The sequence below is a fragment of the Oncorhynchus keta genome, chromosome 11 (assembly GCF_023373465.1).
Source record: "Oncorhynchus keta strain PuntledgeMale-10-30-2019 chromosome 11, Oket_V2, whole genome shotgun sequence".
Lineage (NCBI taxonomy): Eukaryota > Metazoa > Chordata > Actinopteri > Salmoniformes > Salmonidae > Oncorhynchus > Oncorhynchus keta.
Window position 1 is genome coordinate 8155890 of NC_068431.1, and position 10846 is coordinate 8166735.

The 10846-nt window shown below is 49.6% G+C and overlaps 1 protein-coding gene across 2 annotated transcripts in view; it reads right to left on the reverse strand.

Annotated features, from left to right (window-relative positions):
- Window positions 1-10846, reverse strand: part of LOC127933054 (calcium/calmodulin-dependent protein kinase kinase 1-like) — a 257072-nt gene that overhangs the window by 126341 nt on the left and 119885 nt on the right. For both annotated transcript variants that reach the window (XM_052529356.1, XM_052529355.1), the window contains exon 9: window positions 5919-6007. In XM_052529356.1, the coding sequence (XP_052385316.1) occupies window positions 5919-6007 (89 nt within the window). The remainder of the gene's footprint in view (window positions 1-5918; window positions 6008-10846) is intronic.

Here is a 10846-nt window from a genome sequence, read left to right on the forward strand (position 1 = left end):
TTATCGTACGTGATACTAGTAGACATGCTATTACGGGGGTGAATACTTCCTGTAGGCATTATCCACTCCCTATATGTTACACAACATAGCCCAAGCTCTGCCATGCTATACAGAAGCCTACAGATATGTTACACAACATAGCCCAAGCTCTGCCATGCTATACAGACACCTACAGAGCACACACTGCATACTTAGTTAGAGAGCATACAGGACACAACATACTGTAACCCATCCTACCATGGTACTACAGTGCAGTTCACCTATTGATTATGCTAATAACCCTGTGAGCCAGATACCCCTCAGTCTAATATAGGACAACAGCCTTAGAAAAGCTCCTGATTGGCTATGAGCTCAATAGCACTGAGGGGGTATATTGTGTCTGACAGTCTGACACACCAGAAGAGAGAAAGTCCTTTAGGACCTGAACATACTGTGGCTGGAGGGGAGCTAGACGAGGGCTGAGGGGGAAAACACAGAGGGGGAAATGGAGACTCAACTCTACCAGGCACACTGTTTTACCCTGTTCAGTGATGGAGGCTGGCTCCTCTTCTCCACTGAGATTATGATATGGGCTAGTCTGGCAGTCAGTCAGCCTGATAGTCTGGCAGTCAGGCAGTCTGATAGTCTGGCAGTCAGGCAGTCTGATAGACAGGCAGTCTGATAGTCAGGCAGTCTGGCAGTCAGGCAGTCTGATAGTCTGGCAGTCAGGCAGTCTGATAGACAGTCAGTATGATAGTCTGGCAGTCAGTCAGCCTGATAGTCTGGCAGTCAGGCAGTCTGATAGTCTGGCAGTCAGGCAGTCTGATAGTATTATATTATTATATTATATTATTATAGTCAGTATTATATATTATCTTATATTATGATTGTCAGTCAGCCTGATAGTCTGGCAGTCATCAGCCTGATAGTCTGGCTGTCAGGCAGTCTGATAGTCAGTCAGTATGATAGTCAGGCAGTATGATAGTCTGGCTGTCAGGCAGTCTGATAGTCAGGCAGTATGATAGTCAGGCAGTATGATAGTCAGGCAGTCTGGTAGTCAGGCAGTCTGGTAGTCAGGCAGTCGGATAGTCTGGCAGTCTGATAGTCTGGCAGTCTGGTAGTCAGGCAGTATGAGAGTCAGGCAGTCTGATAGTCTGGCAGCTGATAGTCTGGCAGTCTGATAGTCAGGCAGTCTGATAGTCAGGCAGTCTGATAAGTCTGGTAGTCAGTCAGTCTGGCAGTCAGGTAGTCAGGCAGTCTGGCAGTCAGGCAGTCTGGTAGTCAGTCAGTCTGGTAGTCAGGCAGTCTGGTAGTCAGGCAGTCTGGCAGTCAGGCCGTCTGGTAGTCAGGCAGTCAAGCAGTCAGTCAGTCTGGTAGTCAGTCAGTCTGGTAGTCAGGCAGTCTGGCAGTCAGGCAGTCTGGTAGTCAGTCAGTCTTGTAGTCAGGCAGTCAAGCAGTCAGTCAGTCTGGTAGTCAGGCAGTCTGGTAGTCAGTCAGTCTGGTAGTCAGGCAGTCTGGCAGTCTGGTAGTCAGGCAGTCTGATAGTCTGGCAGTCTGATAGTCTGGCAGTCTGATAGTCTGGTAGTCTGATAGTCAGGCAGTATGATAGTCAGGCAGTCTGATAGTCAGGCAGTCTGATAGTCTGGTAGTCTGATAGTCAGTCTGGTAGTCAGGCAGTCTGGTAGTCAGGCAGTCTGGCAGTCAGGCAGTCTGGTAGTCAGTCAGCCTGGTAGTCAGGCAGTCTGGTAGTCAGGCAGTCTGGTAGTCAGGCAGTCAGGCAGTCTGGTAGTCAGTCAGTCTGGTAGTCAGGCAGTCAAGCAGTCAGTCAGTCTGGTAGTCAGTCAGTCTGGTAGTCAGGCAGTCTGGTAGTCAGGCAGTCTGGTAGTCAGGCAGTCTGGCAGTCTGGCAGTCAGTCAGTCAAGCAGTCAGTCATTCTGGTAGTCAGGCAGTCTGGTAGTCAGTCAGTCTGGTAGTCAGGCAGTCTGGTCAGTCTGGTAGTCAGTCAGTCTGGTAGTCAGGCAGTCTGGTAGTGTCAGTCTGGTAGTCAGGCAGTCTGGTAGTCTGGCAGTCAGGCAGTCAGGCAGTCTGGTAGTCAGTCAGTCTGGTAGTCAGTCAGTCTGGTAGTCAGGCAGTCTGCAGTCAGGCAGTCTGTCAGTCAGTCTGGTAGTCAGGCAGTCAGGCAGTCAGGCAGTCTGGTAGTCAGGCAGTCTGGTAGTCTGGCAGTCTGATAGTCAGGCAGTCTGATCAGTCTGGTAGTCAGGCAGTCAGGCAGTCTGGTAGTCAGGCAGTATGATAGTCAGGCAGTCTGATAGTCTGGTAGTCTGATAGTCAGTCTGGTAGTCAGGCAGTCAAGCAGTCAGTCAGTCTGGTAGTCAGTCAGTCTGGTAGTCAGGCAGTCTGGTAGTCAGGCAGTCTGGCAGTCAGGCAGTCTGGTAGTCAGGCAGTCTGGCAGTCAGGCAGTCTGTCAGTCAGTCAAGCAGTCAGTCATTCTGGTAGTCAGTCAGTCTGGTAGTCAGTCAGTCTGGTAGTCAGGCAGTCAATCAGTCAGTCAGTCTGGTAGTCAGTCAGTCTGGTAGTCAGGCAGTCTGGTAGTCAGTCAGTCTGGTAGTCAGGCAGTCAAGCAGTCAGGCAGTCTGGCAGTCAGGCAGTCTGGTAGTCAGTCAGGCAGTAAGGCAGTCAGGCAGTCAGTCAGTCAGTCAGTCTGGTAGTCAGTCAGTCTGGTAGTCAGGCAGTCTGGCAGTCAGGCAGTCAGTCAGTCTGGTAGTCAGGCAGTCAGGCAGTCTGGCAGTCTGGTAGTCAGGCAGTCTGATAGTCTGGCAGTCTGATAGTCTGGCAGTCTGATAGTCTGGCAGTCTGATAGTCTGGTAGTCTGATAGTCAGGCAGTATGATAGTCAGGCAGTCTGATAGTCTGGTAGTCTGATAGTCAGTCTGGTAGTCAGGCAGTCTGGCAGTCAGGCAGTCTGGTAGTCAGGCAGTCTGGTAGTCAGGCAGTCTGGTAGTCAGGCAGTCTGGTAGTCAGGAAGTCTGGTAGTCAGGCAGTTTGGTAGTCAGTCAGTCTGGTAGTCAGGCAGTCTGATAGTCTGGCAGTCTGATAGTCTGGCAGTCTGATAGTCAGGCAGTCTGATAGTCAGGCAGTCTGATAGTCAGGCAGTCTGGCAGTCAGGCAGTCTGATAGTCAGTCAGGATGATAGTCTGGCAGTCAGTCAGCCTGATAGTCTGGCTAGTCAGGCAGTCTGATAGTCAGGCAGTATGATAGTCAGGCAGTATGATAGTCAGGCAGTATGATAGTCAGGCAGTCTGGTAGTCAGGCAGTCTGGTAGTCAGGCAGTCTGGTAGTCAGGCAGTCTGGTAGTCAGGCAGTCGGATAGTCTGGCAGTCTGATAGTCTGGCAGTATAATAGTCAGGCAGTATAATAGTCAGGCAGTCTGATAGTCAGGCAGTCTGATAGTCAGGCAGTCTGATAAGTCTGGTAGTCAGTCAGTCTGGCAGTCAGGTAGTCTGGTAGTCAGGCAGTCTGGCAGTCAGGCAGTCTGGTAGTCAGTCAGTCTGGTAGTCAGGCAGTCTGGTAGTCAGTCAGTCAGGCAGTCAGGCAGTCTGGCAGTCAGGCAGTCTGGTAGTCAGTCAGGCAGTCAGGCAGTCAGGCAGTCAGTCAGTCAGTCAGTCTGGTAGTCAGTCAGTCTGGTAGTCAGGCAGTCTGGTAGTCAGGCAGTCTGGCAGTCAGGCAGTCTGGTAGTCAGGCAGTCTGGCAGTCAGGCAGTCTGGCAGTCAAGCAGTCAGTCAGTCTGGTAGTCAGTCAGTCTGGTAGTCAGGCAGTCTGGTAGTCAGGCAGTCTGATAGTCTGGCAGTCTGGCAGTCTGGCAGTCTGGTCAGGCAGTCAGTCAGTCTGTAGTCAGGCAGTCTGTAGTCAGGCAGTATGAGGCAGTCTGGCAGTCAGGCAGTCTGGTAGTCAGTCAGGCAGTAAGGCAGTCAGGCAGTCTGGTAGTCAGGCAGTCTGGTAGTCAGGCAGTCTGGCAGTCAGGCAGTCTGGTAGTCAGGCAGTCTGGCAGTCAGGCAGTCTGGCAGTCAGTCAGTCAAGCAGTCAGTCAGTCTGGTAGTCAGTCAGTCTGGTAGTCAGTCAGTCTGGTAGTCAGGCAGTCAATCAGTCAGTCAGTCTGTTAGTCAGTCAGTCTGGTAGTCAGGCAGTCAAGCAGTCAGGCAGTCTGGTAGTCAGTCAGGCAGTAAGGCAGTCAGTCAGTCAGTCTGGTAGTCAGTCAGTCTGGTAGTCAGGCAGTCTGGCAGTCAGTCAGTCTGGTAGTCAGGCAGTCTGGTAGTCTGGCAGTCTGGTAGTCAGGCAGTCTGGTAGTCTGGTCAGTCTGGTAGTCTGGCAGTCTGATAGTCTGGCAGTCTGGTAGTCAGTCAGTCTGTAGTCAGGCAGTCATGATAGTCAGGCAGTCTGATAGTCTGGTAGTCAGTCAGTCTGGTAGTCAGTCAGTCTGGTAGTCAGGCAGTCTGGCAGTCAGGCAGTCTGGTAGTCAGGCAGTCTGGTAGTCAGGCAGTCTGGTAGTCAGGCAGTCTGGTAGTCAGGCAGTCTGGTAGTCAGGCAGTCTGGCAGTCAGTCAGTCAGTAGTCAGGCAGTCAAGCAGTCAGTCAGTCTGGTAGTCAGTCAGTCTGGTAGTCAGGCAGTCTGGTAGTCAGGCAGTCTGGTAGTCAGGCAGTCTTGTAGTCAGGCAGTCTGATAGTCAGTCAGTCTGGTAGTCAGTCAGCCAGTCTGGTGTCAGTCAGTCTGGTAGTCAGGCAGTCAAGCAGTCAGTCAGTCAGTCTGGTAGTCAGGCAGTCTGGTAGTCAGGCAGTCTGGTAGTCAGTCAGTCTGGTAGTCAGGCAGTCTGGCAGTCAGGCAGTCTGGTAGTCAGGCAGTCTGGTAGTCAGGCAGTCGGATAGTCTGGCAGTCTGATAGTCTGGCAGTCTGATAGTCAGGCAGTCTGATAGTCAGGCAGTATAATAGTCAGGCAGTCTGATAGTCAGGCAGTCTGGTAGTCAGGCAGTATGAGAGTCAGGCAGTCTGATAGTCTGGCAGCTGATAGTCTGGCAGTCTGATAGTCAGGCAGTCTGATAGTCAGGCAGTCTGATAAGTCTGGTAGTCAGTCAGTCTGGCAGTCAGGTAGTCTGGTAGTCAGGCAGTCTGGCAGTCTGGTAGTCAGTCAGTCTGGTAGTCAGGCAGTCTGGTAGTCAGGCAGTCTGGCAATCAGGCAGTCTGGTAGTCAGGCAGTCAAGCAGTCAGTCAGTCTGGTAGTCAGTCAGTCTGGTAGTCAGGCAGTCTGGCAGTCTGGTAGTCAGTCAGTCTTGTAGTCAGGCAGTCAAGCAGTCAGTCAGTCTGGTAGTCAGTCAGTCTGGTAGTCAGTCAGTCTGGTAGTCAGGCAGTCAAGCAGTCAGTCAGTCTGGTAGTCAGTCAGTCTGGTAGTCAGGCAGTCTGGCAGTCAGTCAGTCTGGTAGTCAGGCAGTCAAGCAGTCAGTCAGTCTGGTAGTCAGGCAGTCTGGTAGTCAGGCAGTCTGGTATTCAGGAAGTCTGGTAGTCAGTCAGTCTGGTAGTCAGGCAGTCTGGTAGTCAGGCAGTCTGGTAGTCAGGCAGTTTGGTAGTCAGTCAGTCTGGCAGTCAGGCAGTCTGGTAGTCAGGCAGTCTGGTAGTCAGGCAGTCTGATATTAAGGCAGTCTGGCAGTCAGGCAGTCTGGTAGTCTGGCAGTCAGGCAGTCTGGTAGTCAGATATTAAGGCAGTCTGGCAGTCAGGCAGTCTGGTAGTCAGGCAGTCTGGCAGTCAGGCAGTCTGGCAGTCAAGCAGTCTGGTAGTCAGGCAGTCTGGTAGCTCAGTGTAAGCCTCTGCTGCAACTCAATGATGTAGCGGTATAGACAGTACTGTTTGTACGAGGGGGAAAGGAGAGGAAGGAGTAGGATGGTAGTACTCACAGTACTCCATGCCCAAGACGATGTCTCTGAAGTAGAGTCGTGTCTGGTCCTCAGTGAAGGGGCTGTCTGTAGGGACCTCCATCACTGGACTGGGATCACCGCAGGAACCAACCCACAGATAGGTAGAGAGAGAGAGATAACATAGTACATAGCTAACAATAACATTTTAAACGTTATTCTTTTGAAATTTTGTGTGTGTAATGTTTACTGTGAATTTGTTTGTTTACTTGCTATGGCAATGTAAACATGTTTCCCATGTCAATAAAGCCCATTTGGGAGGGGTATATAGAGAGAGAGCGAGGAAGAGATAGCTAGAGAGACTCTATGTCTGTCTGACTGAAGAGATAGCTAGAGAGACTGTCTGTCTGACTGAATATATATCTAGAGAGACTGTCTGTCTGTCTGACTGACTGAGAGATAGCTAGAGACTGTCTGTCTGACTGAATAGATAGCTAGAGAGACTGTCTCTGTCTGACTGAAGAGATAGCTAGAGAGACTGTCTGTCTGACTGAAGAGACAGCTAGAGAGACTGTCTATCTGACTGAAGAGACAGCTAGAGAGACTGTCTATCTGACTGACTGACTGACCAACAGACAGAGACACAGAGAGACTGTCAATCCAGTCAGTCTCTCTAGCTGTCACACAGACAGATGGACAGACAGAGAAAGAGACAGACAGACGGACACTGAGAGAGCGAGAGAGCGACAGACAGACACAGGCTGACTGACTATTGGTTGCATCACTGCCTGGTACGGTAACTGCTCGGCCTCCGACCGCAAGGCACTACAGAGGGTAATGCATACGGCCCAGTACATCACTGGGGCCACGCTTCCTGCCACACAGGACCTCTATACCAGGCGGTCAGAGGAAGGCCCTAAAAATTGTCAAAGATTCCAGCCACCCTAATCATAGACTGGTCTCTATGCTACCGCACAGAAGAGCGGTACCGGAGCACCAAGTCGAGGTCCAAGAGGCTCTTTAACAGCTTCTACCCCCAAGTCATAAGACTGCTGAACAGCTAATCAAAGGGCTACCCAGACACCTCTTTTACACTGCTGCTACTCTCTGTTTATTATCGATGGATAGTCACTTTGCCTCTACCTACATGTACATATTTACGTCAATTACCTCGACTAACCGGTGCCCCCCCCGCACATTGACTCTGTACCGTAACACCCTGTATATAGCCTCCACATTGACTCTGTACCGGTATCCCCTGTATATAACCTCCTATTGACTCTGTACCGGTACCCCCTGTATATAGTCTCCACATTGACTCTGTACTGGTACCCCCCTGTATATAACCTCCACATTGACTCTGTACTGGTACCCCCCTGTATATAACCTCCACATTGACTCTGTACTGGTACCCCCCTGTATATAACCTCCACATTGACTCTGTACTGGTACCCCCTGTATATAGCCTCCACATTGACTCTGTACCGGTACCCCCTGTATATAGCCTCCACATTGACTCTGTACCGGTACCCCCTGTATATAGTCTCCACATTGACTCTGTACCGGTACCCCCTGTATATAGCCTCCACATTGACGAGGGAGGGAGAGAGACCCCCTGTAGGGAGAGGGAGGGAGGGAGATTGACTCAGAGAGAGAGTAGCCCCTAGAGAGAGGGAGAGCCTCCAGAGAGACTCTGAGAGAGGGAGAGAGAGAGTGAAAGATAGAGTAGAGAGAGACTCAGAGAGAGAGGCCCCTGAGATAGAGAGAGGAGATATAGTAGAGTAGAGAGAGACCCCAGATAGAGAGAGAGAGGAGATGGAGAGAGAGAGAGAGAGAGAGAGAGAGAAAGGTAGAGTAGAGAGAGAGAGAGAGAGAGAGAGAGAGAGAGAGAGAGAGAGAGAGAGAGAGAGAGAGAGAGAGAGAGAGAGAGAGAGAGAGAGAGAGAGAGAGAGAGAGAGAGAGAGAAAGGTAGAGTAGAGAGAGAGAGAGAGTAGATAGAGATAGAGAGAGAGAGAGATAGAGAGATGGAGAGAGAGAGAGAGAGAGAGAGGGGAGTGAAAGGTAGAGTAGAGAGAGACAGAGAGAGAGAGGAGAGAGAGATGGAGAGAGGGAGAGAGAGAGAGGGAGAGAGAGTGAAATGTAGAAGAGAGAGAGAGAGAGAGAGAGAGAGAGAGAGAGAGAGGGAGAGAGAGAGTGAAAGAGAGTAGAGAGAGAGAGAGAGAGAGAGGAGAGAGAGAGATAGAGAGAGAGAGAGAGAGAGAGAGAGAGAGAGAGAGAGAGAGAGAGAGAGAGAGAGAGAGAGAGAGAGAGGGAGAGAGAGAGATGGAGAGAGAGAGAGGGAGAGAGAGAGGAGAGAGAGAGAGAGAGGAGAGAGAGAGAGAGAGAGAGAGAGAGAGAGAGAGAGAGAGAGAGAGAGAGAGAGAGAGAGAGAGAGAGAGAGAGTGGAGTAGAGAGAGACAGAGAGAGACACAATACAGCGGGTAAATACAAGTATTTTCCAAATGTTTTCCTGGCCCACCACTCCACCCTGGACTTGAACAGCCTCTATGACCAGGTCCACCTCTACAAGGCAGCAGTGCCCACCTTTGCCCGAACTCTAAAGGACATCGCTCTCAAACGTATCCCCAACACTTCACACAGGAGCAACAGATCAATAGACACCCCACCCAGACCAGCAAGACACCCTCCCAGATCTGCAGGACCCCCTGGACCTACACATAGAGGACCCACGCCAAGAGGAATTACATCCAGACCACAGTCCACCCAGACACATCCACACCCCCACCCCAACCAATCAACACCCCCCAACCAATCAACACCCCCCCACATCAACCATGCCCACACCCCATTTAGGCCCCCTCAGATCAGACCTATGCCACTCCTGCCCACCCCATGCACCCCACCCCCGCAAAGAGAGCCTCAACATGGAAGCCACATATGCCCAGGTAGTGAGCGGGCAAACAGTCCCAACCCCCACTCTTACACTCGCCCAAGCCAATGGCATGTACCAGATGCTCAGCAGGCTCTGCTCACACTTACTGGCCTGAGGCCAAACCACGACCAACAACATTGGACACTCTATGGAACAAAAAGCCTTCACTATATTATCCTGGAATATCCAAGGCCTGAGGTCATCTGCCTTTGGCCTAAAGAGCAGAAACCCGGACTTCACCAAAGTAATACAGACATTGTCATCCTGCAAGAAACCTGGTATAGAGGAGACGGACCCACTGGTTGCCCTCTAGGTTACAGAGAGCTGGTAGTCCCATCCACCAAACTACCAGGTGTGAAACAGGGAAGGGACTCAGGGGGTATGCTCATTTGGTATAGAGCAGACCTAACTCACTCCATTAAATTAATCAAAACAGGAACATTCTACATTTGGCTAGAAATTCAAAAGGAAATTATCCTAACAGAGAAAAATGTCCTCCTGTGTGCTGCCTATATCCCCCCACTAGAATCCCCATATTTTAATGAAGACAGCTTCTCCATCCTGGAGGGGGAAATCAATCATTTCCAGGCCCAGGGACATGTACTAGTCTGTGGCGACCTAAATGCCAGAACCGGACAAGAACCTGACACGCTCAGCACACAGGGGGACAAACACCTGCCTGCAGGTGACAGCATTCCCTCCCACATATGCCCCCCTAGGCACAACTATGACAACATAACCAACAAAAATGGGTCACGACTCCTGCAGCTCTGTCGCAGGCTGGGTATGTACATAGTCAACGGTAGGCTTCGAGGGACTCCTATGGTAGGTACACCTATAGCTCATCTCTTAGCAGTAGTACTGTAGACTACTTTATCACTGACCTCAACCCAGAGTCTCTCAGAGCGTTCACAGTCAGCCCACTGACACCCGTATCAGACCACAGCAAAATCCCAGTCTACTAAAACAGAGCAATACTCAATCATGAGGCATCAAAGCCAAAGGAACTGAGTAACATTAAGAAATGCTATAGATGGAAGGAATGCAGTTTGGAAACCTACCAAAAAACAATTAGGCAACAACAAATTCAATCCCTTTTAGACAATTTCCTGGGTAAAACGTTCCACTGTAATAGTGAAGGTGAAAACTTGGCAGTAGAAAATCTTAACAGTATATTTGACCTCTCAGCTTCCCTATCAAATCTAAAAATCTCAAATAGAAAACTGAAGAAAATGAACAATAATGACAAATGGTTTGATGAAGAATGCAAAAATCTAAGAAAGAAATTGAGAAAGCTGTCCAACCAAAAACATAGAGACCCAGAAAACCTGAGCCGACGTCTTCACTATGGTGAATCACTAAAACAATACAGAAATACACTACAGAAAAAGAAGGAACAGCACGTCAGAAATCAGCTCAATGTAATTGAAGAATCCATAGACTCTAACCACTTCTGGGAAAATTGGAAAACACTAAACAAACAACAACACGAAGAATTATCTATCCAAAATGGAGATGTATGGGTAAACCACTTCTCCAAAACATATACATGATCAAATACAGATCTTAGAATCAACGATTAAAGACTACCAGAACCCACTGGATTCTCCAATTACATTGAATGAGTTACAGGACAAAATAAAAACCCTCCAACCCAAAAAGGCCTGTGGTGTTGATGGTATCCTCAATGAAATGATCAGATACAAATTCAGAACAAATTCCAATTGGCTATACTAAAACTCTTTAACATCATACTTAGCTCTGGCATCTTCCCCAATATTTGGAACCAAGGACTGATCACCCCAATCCACAAAAGTGGAGACAAATTTGACCCCAATAACTACCGTGGAATATGTGTCAACAGTAACCTTGGGTCAATCCTCTGCATTATTATTAACAGCAGACTCGTACATTTCCTCAATGAAAACAATGTACTGAGCAAATTGGCTTTTTACCAAATTACCGTACAACAGACCATGTATTCACCCTGCACACCCTAATTGACAACCAAACAAACCAAAACAAAGGCAAAGTCTTC